The sequence below is a fragment of the Lagopus muta genome, chromosome 17 (assembly GCF_023343835.1).
Source record: "Lagopus muta isolate bLagMut1 chromosome 17, bLagMut1 primary, whole genome shotgun sequence".
In the NCBI taxonomy this organism is placed as follows: Eukaryota; Metazoa; Chordata; class Aves; order Galliformes; family Phasianidae; genus Lagopus; species Lagopus muta.
The window spans coordinates 9,846,673-9,870,668 of NC_064449.1; the positions used below are offsets into that span (position 1 = coordinate 9,846,673).

The window sequence follows — 23,996 nt, forward strand, 5'->3', positions numbered from 1 at the left end:
TGTGACGAGGAGTGTCTGATAGAACCTGATGGGCATTTTCAAGGCAAACACCTCAGGGAAAAACATTACACATTTTCCCAGATGCTCCCCACTCCCTTCCCCCTCCCTTTTATTCCTGCTTTAGTATAACATTTTCTGTTTATATTCATGTGCATCTTTTTTCTTAAAATCACCCTCAATAAAGCAGACCTATGGCCAGAAGATCGTAACCAGATAAATTAGTCATAGAAATTGGCAGCTGTGAAATGCACCTACACAGAAGAAAGAACCCAACAGAGGATACATAAAAAATATATAAAAAACTATTCCTCAATAGATATAATGGTTGCATCAAAAAGAAGAGAGCATTTAACCTTATATTTTTATACAAACAAGCAAATATAAGCTTCACGTAAGCAGTAAGTAACTCTCCAGAAATAAAGTAACTAAACTATGAATTACAGGAAGCTTGTAATAGAAAGAGCCAGAAATCCTCAGCCATTACTCTGTTACTCTGCTCCCAGTCATTAATGTGGCCAGTTACACACTACAGCATTGCCATACCTCTAAGTTGTTTACCTAGACACGTTTCATAGCAATTCTGTGTTTAAAATGTGATAAAATGGACTGGAATTACTGTATGTTTTACATGGGGATTCTACAGTAACGGCAGAAGTAACAGTAACATCTGCTTAAAAAGTCATGATAATCTAGAGCATATCTTCTTTAAGAGATTAATTATATACAATTTTAATGTTCAAGTAAAGCTCACTGATTCTATGCATACTTCCCTAAAGAACGCAGCAGCTCTTTCGTTATAAGATACCACTGAGATAGAATAAAGACATCTGACAGAAGTGTGAGTTCACACCATGTTCTGTAATAAACAAGAAACCTTACATCTTGGCTGCAGCTTAAGTAGAGCATTTTCTACAAAAATAACAAACCTACTTTGAGCCCCAGTCTCAAAACTGATATAATGATATGTAAGCTTTCCATTTTTACTACAAAGGACAGTATGTGTGTGTTGATCAACAATGATCTTTTATGGTAGCACTCTCATATGCAGTTTTGTCTCCCTATAACCAAAATAAAGGAATTGAATCCCTTTCTTTGAATTTATATAAATTCCCACCCCCAAATTGCAGCTTCTTCATTGCCAAAAAATAGCACATTTCTATTTGGAACTGCTTACCCTATCTTTGCTTAGTTTTCAGTGAGGTCTCTTAACTCCAGCACTTGAGATTTCTTTCTTTCCTGTTTGACTGGAGTAACACTGGACGCATTCTTTTGGTACACTTGAAATTTCTTTTATATCGCTGAAGGACAAAAAGTGAGGCAAACAGTATTTTTCTTTAGAGTCAGCCCAACACACTTTTCTTTCAAACCTACTTCAGAAATGAGATATAATATGGTTTTCTACACTTTTAGCTAAAGGTAAACTGCATGATACTAGATGACTACAGTTCTGTGATGGAGGAAAAAAAGATAGGTATGAGCCCCAAAAAGAAGGGCTTCCTACCTCCAACAGAGTGAAAATAGAAAAACCAAGAGGGAGAAAGATTCATATTTACATTTGTTACAGATAGCTGCTCTTTCTCCCAGCCAGTTGAGCCAGAACTGAGTGTCTACATGAAATAATACACGCATTCTACTATACAAAGACCTCAAAATAGAAGCCTGCCATCATTTCAGGTTGTATTTTCTTATTAGCTGGTATTGAAGTTCAATGTCTTTAAATGCAGTAAATAAGAAAACACAACATACCCTACAACTAGCACCAAGTTTCCTTTCCGACTATGATGATGACATATATTAGAATAAAAAATAAAAATGGGTTAGTTTACTTACACTTTAAAAAAAAATCTATTACAGATATTTTTGTTACAGTGCAAATGTACCATCATGTGCTTTCTTAAACTAAGATCTCTAAATGTAGTCTGCTCATGTTCCTACATTTTTCCTTGAGTACTTTACAATTTGAAAGTAATCATTGTGCTGTACACGCCTGTTCTTTGAGCAGGCTAACTACATGTGAACAAATAGCCTAGAACATCACTTGCTGTAATGAACAGTGAGATGATGCTAGAGCCCTTAGGTCTCACTTTATCCTCTTTCAAAAACAGACACACACTTGCTCTTACCCATTTCTCTACATTATTTTCACATCACCAAATAAACACACATTAGCTTTTATAGTCTTGGAGTTAGCATATCCCCTCCTGTTCTTAATAATTCAGTGGAAACATTATCAGCACCTGGTGCCGTATTGTTCCTGGGTGTTCTGATTGCCTCTTGATTCTTCTACAAAAAGCTCAGCTGACTGGAAATTCGCTGTTTGTTCGCCTTTATCCATTTTAACATTAAAGAACTCATTAGAATATTCCCTCCATCTTTCTGTAATTGCATTCTTTGTAACTAAGATTTCCATGTTTGTCCTTTATCTGACTCACGCACAGCTCGCACGCTCATCTCAAATGCTGATATCCTGGTAAAATATTCTGAAGTTCACTTATTAGAAGATCACTTCAGCTGCTCAGAGCCATTTCAGTGCTGTATTATCTTTATGCTGAGACACTTGCATTACCAGACTTAAGGAAGTAATGAAACCATCACCGCATATCAATATTAAATTATTTTCATACACCCTCTCGTAAACAGTCTATTGTTTGTCCTTTGACTTCTGATGTTTTCTCTCTTTTTTTTTTTACTACAAGTTTTCCCAAGGGCACATTGTGAGGTGATGTTCAAGCCTGTTCCCATGCATCTCCTTGGTATTCATATTTTCAAAGAGGAACACAATAATGACTTCTCCCTTTTTTAAAACAATAGATCTTTAACAGATTTCCTCACTGAGGGCTGTGAAGCCATCAGATAGTTACCAAAACTTCCAATATTCATCATGAAGTTTGTTCCTGGGGATTTACAAATTTGTAAACTTCAGGAATTTCACTTTTTAACCATCTTTTATTGGATGTGGAACTGCAGGTGCATTACACCACAACTACCTATAAGAAGTATTATGAAGTTTACTTCAACGTTGCAGTTCAGTGTCACAGATATGGTGGAATCCCAACGGATTCTGTTTTCAATTGCTTGGCCACGATTAAAACAAATAACTGTCCAAAGAAAGCTTTAATTTCTTCAATACAGGCACACGGTAGCAGTATTTCTTGATGCTGACACAAGCTGCATGTTTGCTTCCCAGTGTCCAGGCACTGCTTTTCTCAGCCTGCTTTATGTCTTCCCTTCCACGCAGTGATGTCACTACTCTTTGTACAGGATTAAGAAAGGAAAAAAAAAAAAAAAAAAAAGGAAGAAAGAAAAAACATGTGTGTCCAGAATTGTTGTTAACAAAGGCTATGGACCAACCCCCATTTCAGACTGGGAAACATGATGCGCTTAATTACAACGTTTATTACAACACAGACAACTCATTTCCTCACAGCGAATTCTTGAAGAGCTATGCTTTACTGAGGTGAAGAAAGTCATCACGCTGAGGTAAACACTACTAAAAATTCCGTCCCGGACTACGTGTTTTTAGCAGAAGTGTAGTTTTTCAGAGCAGCTATCCTCCTCCATTCCGGTTCCGGGGTTGCTATGCCCCGACTGTGAGCAAACCCGACGGGCTGCAATTCCCCACAGCCGCACGCCCTGGCCGCGCCGCGCCGCGCCGCTCCTCCTGCTCAGCTCCCGCCCGCGAGCCCGCGCCCCCTCCCTCAGCACAGCGCGCCGCCCCACACGGCCTCAGCGCTTTGCCTGACGCACACGCGAAAGGCGCCTCAAGCAGGCCCGAGCTCCCCCCCCCACTCTGCACTTTCGCCACGCCCTTGACGTTAGAATCCTCTCTAGACAACCGATCGTTCTGGTCACGCCGCCTCGAACTACCCGCACCGCGGCCGTTGGCAGCACGGAGTCCGTCCACGCTGCACGCTCGCTTAATTTCTCGCTCGAGTCCCAGAAATTTGAGGCGAATCTATCGAGTGCCGGAAACCAGGCAGTTCTGTGCCCAGCCAGCGGAAGCGGAAGGCTCGCCATTTTGTTTCGGGTGATGGCGACTGTGCTGTCCTGGAGCTGTGGAGTTTAGCGCGGGCCCGGCCTCCTGGGGGACTCGCAGCTCGGACAGTCATTGTTACTGCGAGTTTCTTCCTCCTCGTCGCGCCCTCCGCCGATATACGGAGGGGTCGGGGGCTTTCGACGGATCGCAGAAGAGGCAGGCCCGCCGCCCCTCATGTTGTTGTCAGGCGGGGGAGCGGCTCCCGGGCCCCCCGGAGGAGGTGGAGGAGGAGGAGGAGGTGGAGGTGGGAATAGCCGTGTGGAGCTGCTGGTGTTCGGCTATGCCTGCAAGCTGTTTCGAGATGATGAGAAGGCTCAGTACCAGGAGCAGGGGCGACACCTTATTCCTTGGATGGGAGACCCCAAGATCATGATCGATAGGTCGGTGTAACACAACCCCTAGACTGTGCTGCGAGATCTCCTGTTATAGCCTCTTTCTGTGCCTCCCCTTGTGCTGTGGGCAAGTGAGGGCGGGGGATGAGCGGAGGGCTCGCTGCCAGATGTGTGGGGATCTTCATTGGCAGCGTTGGAGGGCCGCGCCTCTTGCTAGGCTGCTTCCAGTGCTGTGTGTGGAATGCTGCTGTCCTCGGCAATGGGAACTTGGGGTTCCCCTCTCTGGCAGTGTTGGGAAGTTCCCTTCTTTTTGACACCATTATGCGGGGTCTTCCTCCTCCACTTGCTCGGTCTGAGTTTGCGCAGTGGAAGGGGGGAATGATCTGTTTTCCATGCAAACCACAGACATCTTTTCTCACTCGAAAACCAAGAGAACATGGGAGCTTTTATTAGGAGCGTTATGCATTCTCTTAGCAAGCAGGGTGCAGTGTGGGAAGTGAAAAGATGTCTACCCACCTTGCAGAAAATGAGATTTATTTCTGTATAATCTTGACTACAAGCTGTTGATGGAGTACCCCAAGAGCAATTCTTTGTCTGATCGCATTTTCCTTGTGCCATGTGTGAATCACTGTATCAACCAGAATGGCCCTGGTTTTGGGCGCTTGCTTTTCAAATTTTGTGTTGTAGGTGGCTTTTTAGGTTGTTGAGGAATAGGTACCAGAGAGTACCATGGCTAGAGAGTGTATCAGAATCTGGTGGTTTGAGTTTTGTTCTGGTTTCTTAGCAATATCAGCGGTGCAGAGTGGGATTTAGAAACAGTTTATTCAGATAAATTTTCTGAGCATTTACCTGGAGAAAGAAAATTAGAAGTCAAGTTGGGTATACGTGAGTGGAGCTCTAAAAGTACAGTTCAATACAATTTAAGAAGAGTTATGTCTGAGCCTGACCACCTCACTGGGAAAGATGGCAGGATTTTGGCTTGAAAAGGATCACATGGCATACTCTGCATATTTGTTCCCTCAATTTCATTGTTGATTTAATGCTAAGCGTGATTTTTCTTGTTTCAATTTAATGCAACTCAAGACAATGCAACTGTCTTGAAAAAGAATCCTCAAGAGTGGAGAAAAAAGAAACAACCTTGGTGCAATGTTGGATTCTTATGGTTGAAGTTTATTTGTTAAATTTGAGTAAATGTGAATATGTGAAAAAAACCAATTGTATACTGATATTATGTTGCACTTCTTATTTACATGAGAAGTGTTACGATACAGCAGCTCACTTCTGTGGTAGAGGCCATTTTGTGATTATATACAACAGTAACCCAGTTTGTGGTAGTCACAGAAATTGTTGGGAGCAAAAATAAGTATGTGCATGTACGTACATACGTACAATACCCCAAAAATTGAAATAACATACATGCTTAAGTTAAGGAAGCTTGCATTTACTAATCCTATAGACTCCTTTAGAAGCTTAGATTCTTTTTATCTCCAGCAGCAGGAAGTCTTCATTTTCACCATTTTGAGAAAAGCACGTTGCTGTGGGAAGACATGAGTTGAAGGTTCTCTAACAGAGCTTGATTAACCAGACCTACATGTTTCATTAACTTTTTGCTATTAGAATATTTACTTTCTTTGTTTTTGGTCTAGCAAGTTGGCACAAGTCAAGAGTTGTGTGTGGGAAGACACCTCAGCGGAGTGGACTTTACTGACACTTTTCAATCAGTTTCTTTTATGATGCACACACCTTATCCCAATGCAATGCTTTTCCTGCAAATAAAATTATTTCTGCGTAGTAGAAAGGAAGTGTACATCATTGATCTTTGCCGTTTTTACGGTGAACCTCCTTAAATTGCATGTATATGTTACTGTTCCTATGTATGTGTGTCTCTCTATCACATAACCCAGAACTTATTTCCTCAGCCAAATGGCTAGGGGCCGAGCCTAGCCATGATTTTACCTCCAATGGACGCAAGTTTCTATGGTGAAGATATCTCCTGAGAGTTCGGGACTAGCAGAAAGAAGCGAGGAAATTTCGACCGTTTGGTTCTTACGGATAGGTATTTATGTATTCGGGTTTGTGTGAATGTAAGCTATTTGACTTTCCAGAAAACGATATTTTGCAAGTGACGTTGATTGGTTGGTTGAACCACGTACGGTAAGAGCTGTTAAGGAAATGGATCCCGCTTAACTATTAAAGGATAGCTTTGCCTTTAATTGTAATAATTTTTTAGTTTCTTTGAGAGGAATTTAGACTATTAAACAAATTTTCAATAGTTGGTGACAAATGATAAGCAAAATTAAATGTAAATTCTAAAAGGAAATATGCTTTAACATAAAAGTGCTTTTTTTGTTGTTGTTTTTTTGTTTTTTTTTTTCACTTTTAATGGGTAAGTATTTAAGTAGTCACATGAACTCAAGCCCTAAGTTCTTTGCATTGACCAGCTTTTTCGTCCTGCAGGTATGATGGGCGCGGTCACCTGCATGACCTTTCTGAGTATGATGCTGAATATTCTACGTGGAACAGAGATTATCAGTTATCTGAAGAGGAAGCTAGAATAGAGGCCCTCTGTGATGAAGAGAGGTATTTAGCCTTGCATACGGACTTGCTTGAGGAGGAGGCGAGGCAAGGTATTGCTCAAGGAAACTTCCTTAGTTAGCACATGTTTAAATAAATAATTATGAAATTAAATTAACTCCTACTTATTTTATACTCTCTTTTTTCTGATGTTATCTTGACAGTATCCAGTGGATTCGAAAAACGGGAGTCTTTGCGTATGTGAGAGGACCACAGGATAGTTTAAATATAGATCCACACAGAAATTGCCCTGATTCTGAGGGCACTGGGATTTCAACCCCTCCCCCCAAAAAGAATAAAATAAACACATCCTGCTTCTTTTCCAGTGTCATATAACTGAAAGCCATTGTTCTTGTCTGCATAATTGCGTTAGAGTGTCTTAACCAGCAGCCTTTATCTCTTCAGGGAGATATCAGTAGTCAGCATACGTACGTGCTGCCTTTTTCTATTTAATTTTTAATGAAAGTTAAATTGATTAGGTGAAAACGTCTCATCTGAAAACTTAAGTAAGAGTCATTACCTTTTATTTTATTTTATTTTTTATGATGTAAGCTTTTAAATATGTTGTATTAATTGATAATTGTGTTTTTGTTCAAGAGGAGGAATATAAAAGACTGAGCGAAGCTTTGGCTGAAGATGGTACCTATAATGCAGTGGGATTTCGTTATGGCAGTGATTATTATGACCCTTCAGAACCCACTGAGGAGGAGGAGCATCAGCCTGCAAAACAAAGAGGTAAGGCATAAAAATAGTGAGCCTTAGTGAAGGGGAAGAGCATAGCTCTTCTGTCTCCTGTGATAATCTTTAGTTGAAGTCAGTTGCGTTTTAACATGAAATCTTAAGGAACCTTTCAAGTGTCTTAGTGAAGTTAGGATTGTTTGATTAGTGATTGGGCTTGCTTAACTTATGTTACTGGGTTACTGAGATGGGAGATGTGCTTGTTTTACCAAGGTATGGGATATAATGCAGCATTGATGGTCATTTGTTTGTTCTTGCTGTTGTGTGGGAAGGCTGGCTGTGTCAGAGCAGTGGCACTGGTGCTTGCATTCCACCAAGGGGGCTTTCCTCTTCAGTACTGATGTTGAATTTGCATTGTCGTCTTCAATATATAATAATTTGTTTTATTCCCTTATGTTTGGTAGATTGCATAACTGAATACTTTCCATGTCTTCTTTGCTTACAGTTTTTTAGTGTTTCTTGTCACATATTTGTTTTGCATGTTGTGAGGATTTGTGTACAGCTTGCACTTGCAAAAAAATTGGGGATTGTTAAGAACATGTTTTTAGTTTGGCTGCCACATTAGAGAAGTGAATGTTCTCCTCTCTGTTGGTTGCTAAAAATGGAATCTGTTGAACCGTATAGCATGTCTTCATTGGAAGAAGCATTTGCAAAGCTGTGATAACATGCTGTAGTGTTACAGTAAAAGAGTAAGAGTTGTGAGTTCTAGTTTTATGTGGGTTGCTGTACATGTTTCTCTTTCTGGAATGGTGAGATACCTAAAATGATATATTTCAGTTTTAGTGGAATCATTCTTGCAGGAGTAAGGTACAGCTTGAACATTACTGAGTCATTGAAAAAAAGAGAATTATTCCAATCTTCAAGTTAATATTTATTTAATCAATATTTGATACTGCATGATAGCGCCATACTAAACTATTACAAAATCTTTCATTGTAATGTGAGAGTTCTAATGCTGCTGACAAGAAGCAGAAGTCCTCATAGTAGCTCATGGGAGCATTATCTTAGTTGTTAATTTTCTTATCAGACTATGAATTGAAAACTTATAGTAATGATGGATGACAAAGGGGCACGTCCTAGTGGTATTTGAGAGTAGTTGGAGAAGAAGAGAGAAACATCAGTATCATGTTTTGCTGTAGTTGAAACTGTACAGCTTTTTAATAGATTGTTGTATGGTAGCCATTTCCAATAATACAGGACTATAAATCCTTAAATTGGTTATCATAGATTGTAATAGAGTAAAATTCAGTATTGGAAGATGCATGTAACTGTAACGCGAATTACAGACCGTACTTCTGTGAACACTTCAAATACTGGCTGGAGCTGCTGCCAAATGACACAGAGCTGTTCTTTGTCTGCTGCTTCTTCCTTTCCCTAATGTCGAAATTTCTGCGTACCTTTGTGGACTTAAAATGGTTGAATCCATTAAAAAAAAAAAATTGCATATAACAATAGAGAAGTTTGCTGTCTTTCTTGCATGGTAACAGTTTGCATGCGAGCAGTCACTATGGCTCCTGGTGCACAAGTAGGCTGTTCTGTTGCCTGTGTCCATAGTTTTCCTGACCCATTGGAGCTTACTAGTAGTTTACAGTGTGTAAAAGCATCTAGACTGCACGTGCATTTTCTAAAGGGCACAAAATATTGACTTGAACTTTCCTGCATGTATTACTGTACAAATGTCACTGCTTTATTTACACTTCTTGTCCCTGCAAAGTGAGTGCATTTAACTGTTTGTAACTTCTTGAAGCTGACCAGTAATAAAAATGTAACATCAGAATGATACCATGTTACCTTAAAGTATACACATAGACCTCTGTGTCCAAGTTACATTTTATCTCCCTTAGGGTTTTGTTTTATTTGTACTCTCTACATTGCTAGAATACAACTGAAGTTCATTTTTCCTTAGAATGTTTAAACCATAATTAGAAGAATAGACAATACTGAAAGTTGCGTTTAAATGTAAACCACTTGAATTAGTATATTGTATAAAGCAAGATGTTTTTGGAGTAATATTTCTGATACAGCTCGTAATAGGATGCAACTGACCTTTGTAAGGCAATGGCTATTTTAGATGAGTCATTCATGTAATAAATCTGTTAAATATTTGGCTATGCTGAAGTTGATACGAAAGCAACCATAGCAACTTGAGGCTGAGCTCTAAGATGAATAGCAACGTTTATTTAATCAATTATTAAGGCAACTACTGGTGTATCTCTATAGGTTATGAAAGCGGGTTTTATTCTCTCTATTGCGTTCTTCTACAGTTTTCATTAGGGTAAGGAATTGGTGAAAGTACTTTGGCTTGTTTGTATGTACTAAAATGGTAGATAACAAGGAACCGAAGTCAGACCTGATGCGTGGATCTTAATAGCCTTAGAGATGCTGGGTGTCTATATTTTGTTATGAGAAGATTCACCCAATGCATTAATTTTGTGTAGATTTTCTTGTAAAAACAAGGAGTAACAGTAATGAGAGTGCGTGTTTTCAGTTTGACTTGAGACTTATCTGTCTCCAATTCTGTAGTCAGGTCTGATGTGTATAGGTTTCTCTTCTTCCTAATACCTAATCTATGCAACCTTAGTCAAATTGAGTATAAACAGAACTGCATGTAACATCAGGCAGAGGAATCATATCTGCATGTCTTTAGTGTTACTGTTTACAGTTTCATCTGGGAAATTTCTGCAGTGTGTATCCTTTTAGATAAACTCTGTTGTAGTAATTTTTTGTTAACATTTGGTTACACTGTCATGTTATGTGCTTTAATGTTTTCCTCTGTCATTTGTTGTAGAAACAGCTCAGACAGAAAATGCGGAAGAAAATGAAGAACCTTTTGTTGCCCCTCCAGGACTGAATGTACCTTCTGATGTGGAACTGGTATGTGTGTACTTCTAATATATACTGCATTCCTCTGGATTTTCAAGGAGCTTGTGGTGCTTTTTTTTATTAATTTCATTTTGGTGGACTTGAAATTATTCTCAACTTGTAGCTTCATTTCAAATGTACTTCTTTAATTTTTAAGTTTTCTTCAAGTCTCTTGAATCTTCTTGTTCGTGCTGAAGTTATGACTGTGCTTACACTAAGTGTATTTAGTATCACTTCAGGTCACAGATCATGTGGAAAGATGGATGTGCAGTCCCAGTCTGAAGGGTATAGGAAGTGACTGGACATAAAGGCTGCATTTAGACTAACTTAGACAAAGAGGAAAGTAATAGTTTATTTTTAGAAGATTCTGAAATAACTTCAGAGTTGTGGAAGCTTTTCCCTACATGTGATTGTACCAGGATTTGCTACATTCTAAACTATGGGCTTAATGGCAGCTTGCATGTTTTCCTTGAGGGATGCTGAACAGTTCTTTTCCTTCCAAGATCCTTCACCGAAGTAATACCGGTGTTTCAGTACAGTTGTAAACATGAAGACTTTAATTTCAAGTTTCAGAAAGATACTGGAAAGTCTCATAAAATTCTTCTATACTGTGCTTGGCTTTGGCTTGCCTTTTCAGCTTGATAATCTTAGCTAGTCAAGACTTAAAGCAATTTCTTAGAATAACTGATCATGAACACAGCGTATTTGTTTGAGACTGTTCATCTGTTTCATTAGCCATTAATTGAAAATTCCTGCTTTGTTTTGTTTCTAATATATGACTAAGAGCTGTTTAATATCTCTATTATACAACTTTTCCAGCTTTTTTTCTGTGCAATCTTACAGTATATTTCAACAGTTAAGTGCTTGCAAACTTGCTGCTGAGTTCAGGTTTTTGTACATTATTGCCTTTATATTAGCAGTTACCCTTTAGTCTTAGGAGTGTTGAGTTCTTGGTCAGAAACTGCTTATTTGGCATTTGTGTGCAGTTTCCAAAAAGTGTCTGCAGGTGAAAGAAAGTTTTCTTGTTTAGAAATCTGCTTTGCTGACTTTTGTTCTGAAACTACTTATAAATTATACAGTTGCAGACTGGAGTCTGGTGCTTAACGGAGTAATTTCTCATGTAAGTCAGCTATGGAAATTCAGTGTATTCAAATGAACAGAAAGTGAATGGGGGTGTTTAGTTTGGGTTTTAAAACAAACCAACAAATCCAGAAAAGTCTAGACAGTAACTCTAAAAACAATGCGTGCTTGATCCTGGACAGGAAATTTTGGGAATATTTTTGTAGCCATGGTGATGATGATGATGATGTTGTTGTTCCAAGCAAATAATTCAGTTTTAACGTTGAAAGTTTATATTCTGTTGGGTTTTTTTTTGCGTGTGTTAATTCAATTGCTGTGAAGCATATTGCACACTCTACCCTGCTGTCTAGAAATAATAATAATTTGCCATTACGTTGATTCACAATTTATTGGCAAACATGTACAGATGCATTGCATTTTGTAAACACTGCTGTTTAAATGAAGATCCAGAGGCTGAGTTGTTGAATGTTGAGCGTACGGAACTCCAGCTGCAGCAGTGATGTCATTCTGGAACATAAAAAACAAAGAGTTATGTCATGCATACATGTCATCTACTGCTTAGATTGTGGTCTGGGTTCATGGGCAGAGTTTTCACCACTGCATTTTAAGAAGCCTGTGGATGCCATGGAAGTGTGCAACAAGAGGATATTATCAGTTTTATAAAGAAAGTTCGAAAATTGCTGTGTTTTCTCAAAAAAGAGCTTATTTGAGAGGCAAGAGAAGATTTCCAGGCTCAGTCAAGAGTGAAGGGTTGTTGTTTAGCTAGCAGTGAGGAATACTCACTCGGGAAAAATTTTTTAATTACCATAGTAATTAAAGATTGGAACAGAATATGAGACTAGATGGTAGCACTTCCATAATTTGACTATTTTTCTGTGTTCTGGCAGGTAGTCTTGCTTTTAGAAGTTATAACAAATAGTTCTAATTAGTTTAATTCAGTCTTTTTTATTAAATGTTGTAGGAAAGTAAAATATATCTGTGACTTCTGCATTTACTTGATGGTGATTTAATGCATTTTGCTTTGTAAAATTTCTGAAGTTGTGCAGATCACTGGTGTTTCAGAGCTTATAAACAATATCAGTTTCCAATTCAAAGCCAGATAGTAATTTCTAGTACGATATTTCTTGAGCTTCCTTGCTGATTTGTTGCCTTGTTCGTAAATCTCTAGGCCTTGAAATGCACGCTATATTTCAGTGTAAGAACTGCAGGAGAGGATAAATTTCATATACGACTAAATTGTGAAACAGGCAATGAACAAAACAGTCCATTTGTTGAGAACCTCATTATCTCTAATTAAAATAATCTTCAGTAATGTTCTAGAGGGACAAGTGAAATTTGAAACAACTAATTATTTTTCCTGATTGAACATGTTGTTCTAATATAGATTCCAAAATAATTTCTAAATATGTGCTGCTTAGTGTCATTCAGACTTTCTCCCTGAATAGAGCACCACTATCTCTTGTGCTTCTGATCTTCTGAAAAGGATTTTCTGAGATCTGTGGCATACATCTGCGTTTGGACCAATAAGAATTCAAAGCTGAAATGAATTCTTAGTGTGACATTTCATTTGCTATAGGAATGCACAGTTTGTTGAGCACGAGAAAAAAAGACCTATCAAAGTATGAAATTAAGAACAGTTAATGGTAAATTTATTCATTCTTGCTCTTCTCACTTCTTGACATAGCATAGGATTGCAGGAATGGAAATGCATAGATGCTACTTAGATTTCTTCATTTTCTTTTATTGCTGAAGTAGCTAATGACTCTTTATGGGACATGATAGCACATAGAACTGCAGTATGTTTGCCTTACAATGCAACATGTCCCTTCCAAGAAAAGATAGAGTCATGGAATAGCTTGGGCTGGAAAACACCTTAAAGGTCATCTAGGCCTGAGCTCAGTGCTCCAGATTGGGCCTCACGAGGGCAACGTTGTAAAAGATTTTTATAGCTAGGGGACAATACTTGTACTTTTAGAGATAAGACCATGCGTGGTGGATCTCCAGGATCCATGGTGGATCTGAAGGTAGATCCGCTGTACGTTGGCACTGCTATGTCAACAAATATGTCTGTCTCCTCTCGTGTGCTGCCTGTGGTACGGCTCTGGACTGTGCCTGCCTTTAAAGAATGTTTTTGCTGCATCAAGCTCAACCAGAATTTGTTCCCTAGTTCAGTTTGGTGTGAAAGATGCAGAGCGTTTTGCAGAAGAAAATGAATGAGCTGCTGGGGGAGGTGGGGACTGTTCTTTTCTTTCTCATTGTTGATATGCTTCCACCAGTTGAAAGTGATGATGATACTGTTGGTAGAGAAAGCTGAGAAGCTGGTCAGGGAACTGCTGCTCTTTCTACTTCCTTCTGGAGTTTGGAGACTCTACAAGCTGCTTATGAAAATATAAATACATGTTATTTTACTCCCACAGCCACCAACAGCAAAAATGCATGCGATTATAGAACGAACTGCAAATTTTGTCTGCAAGCAGGGAGCTCAGTTTGAGATTATGCTGAAAGCCAAGCAAGCACGCAACTCCCAGTTTGACTTCTTGCGATTTGATCACTACCTCAATCCCTACTACAAATTCATTCAGAAGGCTATGAAGGAGGGGCGATACGCTGCTCCTTCTGAAAATAAAGCAGACGAGAAAAAACGTAAGTAGTTGCTTGTTAAATAAATGGCTTTGGGGTGTGAATCGTTGGGGCATCCACTGATCTTTTTAGGTAACATAGCCATATATTTTGGGGGTATTGTAGTAGCAGCAGTTACACTGTAGCTGACATTGATGTGATGATTCAGAATTTTCCTTAAATTGGATAAACTTTTCTAGAAGAAAAAAATTTAGGAAAACTTGCTCACACAAAACTGCTGCAGTCTTGGAGCTTTTATAAACACTTCCATAGCACTAGTCCAACAGAAGGTTTACTGATGACTGGCAGTGTCATCATTTATCTCTGTTTTTGTGAATAAGCAGATTTATGAAAAATGTTGTTACTTAAAAGAACATATGCTTGTCCTGTCCCCTCTTCCTCTCCCAATAAAAATGTGTAGCAAACCCAAGTTAAATTCAGACATTGCTTTTATTCAGATTCGAAAGTCAAATCTGAGGAGGAGGATGATGACGATGATGACGATGATGGAAACTATCTGCATCCGAGTCTCTTTGCATCTAAAAAATCCAGTAGACTTGAAGAGCTCGTGAAGGTACTCCATTGTATTAAAGTAACTTTCTAAAACATCTGCTTACAGGGCATAAAGGTTACGATGTGCAGGTGTTAATCTCCTGCTGACAAGTTTAGCTGTCCTTGAAACAAATTTATTTTGATAAAAACTGAAATGGAATGTTTTCAGATTTTAGTAAATAAAATCTTGACATAATGTAACAATTTTAATGAATCGCTTTTCAGCAAAATTATTGCTGCTCTTAAAGTGTAGGTCAGATTCTGTGTCTTATTCCAGCACTGTATGTAAGCAATAAAATAATAAGCACTTATTTATTCATGATATGGATCCGTGTTTCTATCAAATTAAAGTTTGGGGTTTGGTTTGGCTTTTGTTTTTTTTTTTAACACAAGTTTTTGAAAAATAAGCCAATTCTGATATAGGAGCTACAGAAACAGTAATTTCAGTATTTGGACGATATTATTGATATTTAATTAACGTAACGTAATCCAAATTAGATTGACCATACCATGTCTTGTTAAATATGTACTTCAAGTTTTAACCTATTCTTACTCTCAAAATTTGTTCAGCCTTTGAAGGTAGTAGATCCTGATCATCCACTTGCAGCGCTGGTCCGCAAAGCACAATCAGATAATAATTCATCAACACCGCAATCAACAGATGGGGCAGCTGTACAAACATCACAAGTGGAATATTCCTCTGATTGTAAGTGCATTGTGATTAGGCAGCTGGTGGTGTGCAGAGGCTAGTGGGAGGAAAATATGTTGAATTCATATTTGATCACTCATAACTGATATTTATTCTTTTCCAGTCTCCTCAGTCTTTGAAGGCGCATTCTTCCACTGAGTAGTCATCAAATTGCTACCATCTTAGAAAAAGCTTAAATGGAGTGGGGGGGGGTGGGCAGATATTTAAACCTCATGCAGTTCTTGTGAATTCTCATAACCAAAAAAGTGAGGTCAAAATTAGTTGTATTTATGTGCCTCTAATTCTTTTCAAAGTCCCTAATGCTGAAAACCTTTGATTTCTTAAATATAAAAATACACCTTTTTCATTTATGTAAGTGGATATACAGTTGTAATAACATTGATACCAAACCTGGTAACACAGATGTATTTGCCAGATCAGAAGAAAAACTGTTTAAACATTCAAAACAGATTTTTACTAGCTTTACATAGCTGTAATACTTTTATTTTGACCAATAGTATTTAGAAGGGTTGTTAATAAAGTGAAACTTGAAACAACAGAACTTTAAAGTTAGTTTTCTGTATTGAAAATACATTTTGCTCTTATAGCAATGCTGTAATTTAATTAATTGGCCAGTGATAATAGCCATCTAATTCCTCAGTGTTAGTTTTGAATATATGCTCATCTTTCTTAATGCATATACAATTTTAACTAAGCTAAACTGCCTGAGGTGAGTTAGTTTAGGAGGAATTATTTCATATTAGGTTGTTTCTTGTAGGCTTCCTCTGGTTCACTTTTTTAAATTATTTCTACCTATTTGGCTTCCAGCTGTCTCTCAGCTGGAATATTGGAAATAGCTGAAATATATTCTGATTCTGTCTTTGTACCTATGCATTCCTTCACTTTTTAACATGATGAATTAGATACCATTTCTTAGTGTGTTGCATGAATCTAAATTCTTGTGGTTTTGTACTGATGTAGTTGTTACTTTATTTTTTTTATTAGATGTCCTTCTTTTAAAAGAAAATTATTCTTAAATAAGTGTTTTAAATGTTTTCTTTATAGCAACTGTGGCAGCCATGTATTATAGTTACTATATGCTACCTGATGGAACCTACTGCCTCGCGCCTCCACCTCCAGGAATAGATGTTGCCACCTACTACAATGCCTTGCCTGCAGGGGTGACTGTATCCAGCACTACAGGGGTAGGAACTGTACCTCCACCACCTGGTACGACACCTCCACCTCCCCCTGACACAACTGATAGCAGCAGTGGGTTGACCTCTACCACAACTTCTACAAGGTACCACGTAATTTTATAGATATGCTTGTTTGGTGGAGGAATCCTTTTCCTACACTGCAGTACAAAATATTTAGTGGCAGCTTTGTGGTTGGTGATGCCTCAGTCATGTTGCCATTATCAGTACAGCTTTGGTTACCTGGTTTCACTTTGGTCTTTGATATTATGAGTGGTTATTTTATTTGTCTTCTATGAAGTTTTTGCTAGTTGGAAAATCAGCAGTTACTTTAACTGCATAATGAGACCAGAACAAGCCTCTATTTCATGTTTTTTGTTAAAACAGGAGACTGAAAGGTGTTTATATTCTATTTATAAAAACAGTGTATTTTTTATATTTTCAGCACAATTACTCCAGTGGTTGCCATTATACCTCCACCCCCAGATATCCAACCTGTTATTGACAAGCTGGCTGAGTATGTTGCTAGGAATGGGATAAAATTTGAAACAAGTGTTCGTGCCAAGAATGATCTCAGGTAAGAGAAAACATTATTTCACTCTTTATTTTAAAAGTTGAGGATTTTATTTGCAAGTATATTAAAATGGCGTGCAGATCTCAAGAAGGGGATTACTTTTATTTATTTATTTATTTTTAATGAAATTCGGGGACCTACTGAAAGCTAATGCCAGAGTATTATTGCTCCAGTCGTCAAAGCAACCAGGCAACCAGAAAGCTTCTGTAGAAACCATGCTTTCAGCATACAAGACCTGGAAGTTTATGCATACATTACAGTCCTTCCAAATACCGAATAGGGTTCCATCTGCAAGAAAGATTTAGACAGCAGTGGATTGTTGGTATTTACTGTGTTCATGTGCATTTTCACAGATTCAGTTTTCCTTTAACAGATTTGAGTTCCTACAACCATGGCACCAGTATAACCCATATTATGAATTTAAAAAACAGTTCTTCCTTCAAAAAGAGAGCAGTGACAACTGTCAGGTATGTGTGTTAAACTGCAGTGTAAGTGAGCAAAGGACTTGCTTACTGAGTGTATTGCTGTGAGACTTGTTAAGAATTGAACTCTGAATGATGGAGAACTTGTTCAGCAAAGGATGTGAATGCTTTTTTTGTTGCTTTTTAATTTTGTATAGCATTTAATTTGGGATATGTGATATTTAGTTCTTGCTTTTTACTGTGATCAGCCACTCACTGTGGTTGTATTCTAAAATGGCAAGCCATGAATGTTTTGAATATATGCCTTGTGGAGGTCTGGAGGCTTGTAGAATTAGGATTCGTGTTCTTTTTTCAGAAAGGTGAGATATAAATTTTTAACAGCTTCATGATTCTTTGTAAAGTAGTAGCTAAACTATGTTTTTGGCATGATTTTTTTCTAAGGGAGATTTTATAAGAGAAGAGTACTGGCACGACTGACTGAAAAATACTGGACCTTCAAAATCTCATACAGCTTATTACTTCCTTTGCTTACTCTACTCGTGTAATTAGAAGATAGTATCCAGACTTGGCATCCTTATTTCTAACCGTTCTCATGTTAGCTAATAGCATTAGATTGTTTGTTCTCTTACTGAAAAGAAAATTGCAAATATTATCAGAAATATTTTATCTGATGTTAACTTTTCATGGGAAAGAGCTATTTTCTTTTTAGGCCCTATGTCATTTGTCATCTCAAGGCTTATATTGGAGTGCTCAACAATTAATTACTTAAACTGAAAGAAGGTAGGCCTGTGGGTATACTCCTCAAAATAACTTTCTGGAAAATGAAGAAATTCAATAATATTCAATGTTTGAAACACTTGTCTCATATTTTAACTGTGAAAAATGCTTTGAAAACACTGTTCTTAAAGATAAGGTGTAGTAAATATAATCTTATTCAGTTGATAAGTTACATGCAAAATCATCCTGTACCACAATGATAGCTTTTATTCTAGAATTTCTTACTTGCAAACTAGTTTGTTGAATTCATACTAGTTACCTAATTAATTAATTAATTGGGACTTAATATTTACTTTCTGGGGAAATAAATATTACCCCAACCGAAAATGTAATGACAGGAGTTTCCTTTTAGGTGTTCCTTTTAGGAGCCTTTTCCTCCTAGGTGCTTGCTAAGAAGTGAGCAGAAAAACTGGTTCAGGTTCCCTGAGGTTGTATCTGGCAGTGTATATCATCCTACTGCAAGATTTTGTACATAATGCCATTCTTTTTAATTTTTTAGAATAAAGATTTCAATATTATTTTTATGCTTTAATAACATAAGTATAGGCAACTAATGCAATTGTTTATTCTCAATTTGGCCATTAAAGTTAATAGAGAATTGTACTATTGGCTTCAGTAAATACACGAAGTCCATTTCTTCCCCAGGGATTTTCAGTAATTAGTTCTGTTGGTAAGGGAAGGGCTTCAGGGAGCAATGAATCTCTTCAACACTTTGTATTTCAATATTAAATATATTTAACACCATGTTGAGAGAGACTCATTTAAATGTTAAATTATTTAATCTGATCACCCAACTTGCTGTGTAAATATGTTTAATATTCTACAACATCTGTCTTAGTATTTTTATAGTATGAGTTTAGAAGTTTTCTTGAACGATTCAGTCACATAACAGTGACTGCTTACTGTTCTGAAAATCTTAGAAGATCTGTACTACATCAATTTAATGCCACAAAAGCCATCAATAGGTCTGATGTTCTTCAGCAAAAGGCTAGAAGTCATCAAACATTAACCTGTGTTCATCTCTATAATAACTTGACTTTGTAAAGAAAGTATCGTGCAATTATATAGTAGCAAAAAATGTCAGGAGCTTTCATTCTGTCACTGTCAGTCAACTGTAATGGATTTTGTCCTGGGCCGTGGAGATCGAGACCTAAAAGGATATACTTTGGAAAGAAAGTGTATGCTTTTAGGGTCTAGTTTTAAAAAGCACCATTTTTAAAACAGTTGTTTGGCAGAAGTGTACTGGCTGAAGAACGTTTCCTTACCTGTAAAATAACATCTTGCTGCAGATCTTCTGTCTATGCAGCCTGTGGGTTTATGTGAAGCAGTGTGTTATAAGAAGCAGGCTTTCAGTCTTGACTGCTTACTGAGTACAATTAGCTGTTGATAGTGATTTTTGAAATGGCTGGCAGAATTGCAGCTCCCCAGGCACTGTGTTAACTCTGCCATAAGCTGTTCGGTTGGTAAGTTTGCGTATTTCTTTTGAAAAGGGAGTATCTTCATCCGAAGATGTTCCAGCAGATTCTACCACTGATGCACCAAGTGAAACTCAGCTTGCAGATGGGCATGCACCTGAGGATGGATCTGAGCCGAGTGCTAAGGGAGCTCTAGAAACTAAAAAGGATGTTCCTCCTAAAACTGTCAGTGATGGCAAATTGGTAAAAGGTATGTTGGCACAGTTTGTTGGCCATAAAAATATTTGTCAGCACGTATTGAAGAAAAAAAAAAGGGGGTGGTGGAGGTTGTGGGAAAGAATTTCAGCATGCAGAAAGCATTTTCATTAAAAGCATCAAAAAGAAACAAATAATCAATTTGCTTGTTTTCATATTTTTTTATCAGACTCTGAGGTATTTACTGTCTGACAGAATAAATTGTTTTGTTTCAATTTTGTGCGAAGTTGAAAGCTTTCATCAGTGTTCACAATAGAATCTTATTTTTGTCATTTAAAACTTGACAGTTATAACCTCTGCATGAGAAAGGAGTTATTCCTTCTGAATAAAAGCAACACTCTTAGAAACCACACGTGTGGAGGAAGTGCACTAGGCTTATTACTTGGTTAATCAACATGTTGGACAATAGTCATACTGGGAAAAGACCGTTTTTGTGTCCAAGTGGACTGTTGTTCCTCTTGCATTTGTAGCAGCAGAGGGATAATGTGGAAGGATTTCTTCAAAGACAGTCACTAACACACTCTTGTTATTGTGTGAGACACATAATTTTGAGTGTGGGAGACCCTCAGCTAATTTTGAATAAATGGAGAAACATTTTAACAACCATATAATATGCTTGTGTCTAGAAGATGGTTTGTATCTGAAATATGGAGATTTTTAATTTGAGACTGAACATTACAGGGCAAATGAAGTTTCCAAAATTTCTTCAATGAAAAAGAGAAAGAATGGTTATGTTGTCTTCTCCACCAGAATAAAATCACAGTGTGAGGATTATACAAGCTTACAAGCTTTTTTTGTTTGGTTGGTTGGTTGGTTTCTTTCATAGTACAGGCTACAGATGTTATGGATGGTTAAGTCAAATTCAACTTGCATTCCACTGTAGTCTAATGATGTGTAAAATCTAACCCATTCATTCACAGCATCATTTGCTCCAATAAGCTTTGCAATCAAGGCCAAAGAAAATGACCTTCTTCCTTTGGAGAAAAACCGTGTCAAATTAGATGATGACAGTGATGAGGAGGAAGAAGAGGGCAAGGAAGGCCAGGAGAATGCTAATAGTGCTTCAAATAATACTCCAGCTGTTACCACTCCTTGTGTTGCTGCTGAAGAGAAAAAGCCTCAACTTACACAGGAGGAGTTGGAAGCTAAACAAGGTATCTCATGTTACACTAAAAACAAAATGACAGATTGAGTCCTTCGTAAAGCATAGCATTTGGAGTATTTTCAGTCATCACTCTGTCATGATAGTAGGAATTGGGTTCTTTTTTCCTATTCCCACAGTTCCTTGTTTATTTTTAATACGAATTTTCATTGGTTGCTCAACTAAAACTGGCACTGTAATATGTTGTCACTGAATGTTTTGACCTAATGCGTGATCTTACTGTTACTTATTTTATTCACAGCCTTGAAATAAAGCACTAAACTTCTGGTTTCCAGTTTGCATTAACACAGTCCACAAAAAGACATGTCCATTTTTCATTTTCTTCGCAGAACAGTGAAATGCTTCCAGCTATTTTTCAATAATGTAGCGTGCCCATATACACTAATATCACCTTGCTGATGTTTTGCTGCTCTTACAATGAAGTGCCATTAAATCTTTGTATGGGTTTTTCTGTTACTGTGTTTGTGTATGTAAGGGCACAAAGGTAGGTTGTGTGAATTGGAATGAAATGGTCTTTTAAAGGAATCATCCCCCAGGCAGTTGCACAGTAGAGATTGTTTAATAAAGTAGAGATGCTGTTATGTGTACCAGCTTAAAAACTTCATATTTTTTTAGAACTGTAAGTATGCCAGAGGAATTTAATTTTTTCATTTTCAAAATATACTTTTTTCACTCCTGAGTGGTAGTTTCTTTCAGTATGCTGTAGTGGTACAGATCTAAAGCAAATAGGAAATATTTTCCATGATAATACATGAAGCGTGAGAAATGACTGGAAAAAGCTGTATGGGGGTAAACTGCAACTAACCAAATAAGTTATGCTGTATGCACACAGAACACAAAACTGGAAGTGTAAGATGGAACAGGTTAGGCAAAATTTCCATTAGATGCATGACTAAATGAAGTGGGTTGTTTTCTTTCTTTAATCACATAACAGTAATTGTTGCTTGTGACAATGGCAAACAGTTTCTGAAGCTATCTGGTAGTAAGTACCTTTTACTAGTGCTTTGAAAGGAGGTACTAGAAAAGGTTTGAGTATATAGCTGGGGAACTGTTTGGCTAGTCTGTTGGGTTTTGTTTCTTTGAAGGAAACTGAAGTTGCAGATGTGTGGTTCACACTAAACTTAATGTTTGTCTCTCTTAGCAAAACAGAAACTTGAGGATAGACTAGCAGCTGCAGCAAGAGAGAAGCTTGCACAGGCCTCCAAGGAGTCAAAGGAAAAGCAGCTACAAGCAGAGCGCAAAAGGAAAGCTGCACTGTTCTTGCAGACCCTGAAAAATCCTCTGTCAGAGGCAGAAACCGAGAAGGTTGAGGAGAATTCCTTCAGTGTTGAGGTAAGGAGATAAATTTCTCTTTACCATAAAGCTAGCAGAAGACTTACTTGCAAGATGTTAATCTGACAGTATTTTTTATCAGATTGACTGAAGAGATGGAAGATGTTTCCAGAAGGAGAGAGAGTTATATTTTAAACACTATTAATCTTTTTCAGTTATCTGAGATGTTTCTTACATGTCAGTTGAGTACTGGTAGAGAAATACAATGTGAAACTCAGAGTTCAGTTTGTCAGTTAGAGAAAGCAAAATAAGCTAACAAAATTAACTCTGCAGTAGTGGCCCCTGAATTTGAATGTTTCCCTTTCAAATTTATTTAGGTATTTATTTTAATGTTTGCTTATTTAATGTGTTTTGTTGTGAGTAGACATCTTCAAGATTTTGAGATAGTTCTCAGCAACTGAGCTTACTTTTCACTTATTTTGGTGCGTTTGTTGATTATTTTTTAATTTAATTTTATTAATTTAGCTGATGTAAAACTGTGACAGAAAGGTAGGGAATTGATCCATACAATTTAAGGCTTCTAGCTTGAGAAAATAAATGTGTAGATAGGAAGAATCTAGACTCTATAATGATTGTTACTCATCATTATGTTAGTTGAATGTTTCATGCAGATGCTTTAAAAGACAATGCTAAGAGATTTTCCTCTTAGGCTAAATTTTAGTATGAGACTTAGTATAAGAGACTTATTATTGCTATTGTTATTAGATTTTAAAAATAGTTTATGAACAGTGGTGCAAAATTCAAACGTGTTTGTACATGCTCCTTTCTGGGCAGATTGTCAATAAAGAGTCGAAACAAGAAGTTCAAATTGAAATGATTGAGCTCACCAAGTGAGATCAACATTGGTTCAAAATGCTTATTTCTGTGTTGTTTTAAAAAGAAAGAAATAGTCTGCAAGAGAAAAGAACTCGAAGTACAAGCTACTGAGAAATTCAGATTACAAATCTGTGTTTTATGTTAATGAAGACAAAACTGGAATTAAAGTCTCAGCTTTTCCTTTGGTAATTTTTGTTTATTGTACTTCAGTCACGTTCAGCACTCTAGTAACAGTGAAATAAGTTTTGTTGACTTACTCCAGTAGACTCTTTACTGTAACAGTATATTCATAACTTTGATTTGCATCTTCAAGATCACTATACAGAAATTGAGAGATGGTGTTTCCAGAATTTATCATTTCCAGTTTGTTGAAATCTGGATTAGATAAGAAGCATACAAATACTGCATTCTTCATCTCCCTTCTTTAGCTAGTTCTAGAAATACTTCTCTGCAAATTTTATTCTTGAAATATAAAACAAACTCTAAAAAACTTGATTAATCAAAGCCACAGATCTGCTTTTTTTTCCTGTTAATGAATGAAAATTGCCATTCATGATAACTAAGAA

At 37.3% G+C, this 23,996-nt stretch overlaps 1 protein-coding gene across 5 annotated transcripts in view; it reads left to right on the forward strand.

Annotated features, from left to right (window-relative positions):
- The first annotated feature begins 3,817 nt into the window (after positions 1–3,817).
- Positions 3,818–23,996, forward strand: part of LOC125701930 (splicing factor SWAP) — a 40,029-nt gene continuing 19,850 nt past the window's right edge. For 2 of the 5 annotated variants that reach the window (XM_048964541.1, XM_048964545.1), the window contains exons 1-13: positions 3,820–4,416; positions 6,826–6,995; positions 7,540–7,677; positions 10,469–10,554; positions 14,040–14,265; positions 14,700–14,815; positions 15,364–15,499; positions 16,547–16,784; positions 17,123–17,254; positions 17,625–17,718; positions 19,941–20,115; positions 21,041–21,274; positions 22,424–22,614. In XM_048964541.1, coding sequence (XP_048820498.1) covers positions 4,211–4,416; positions 6,826–6,995; positions 7,540–7,677; positions 10,469–10,554; positions 14,040–14,265; positions 14,700–14,815; positions 15,364–15,499; positions 16,547–16,784; positions 17,123–17,254; positions 17,625–17,718; positions 19,941–20,115; positions 21,041–21,274; positions 22,424–22,614 — 2,142 coding nt within the window. In that variant the 5' untranslated portion in view covers positions 3,820–4,210. Of the gene's footprint in view, positions 6,425–6,825; positions 6,996–7,539; positions 7,678–10,468; positions 10,555–14,039; positions 14,266–14,699; positions 14,816–15,363; positions 15,500–16,546; positions 16,785–17,122; positions 17,255–17,624; positions 17,719–19,940; positions 20,116–21,040; positions 21,275–22,423; positions 22,615–23,996 lie in introns of all 5 variants that reach the window. The other 3 variants (XM_048964542.1, XM_048964543.1, XM_048964544.1) reach the window with 3 other exon arrangements.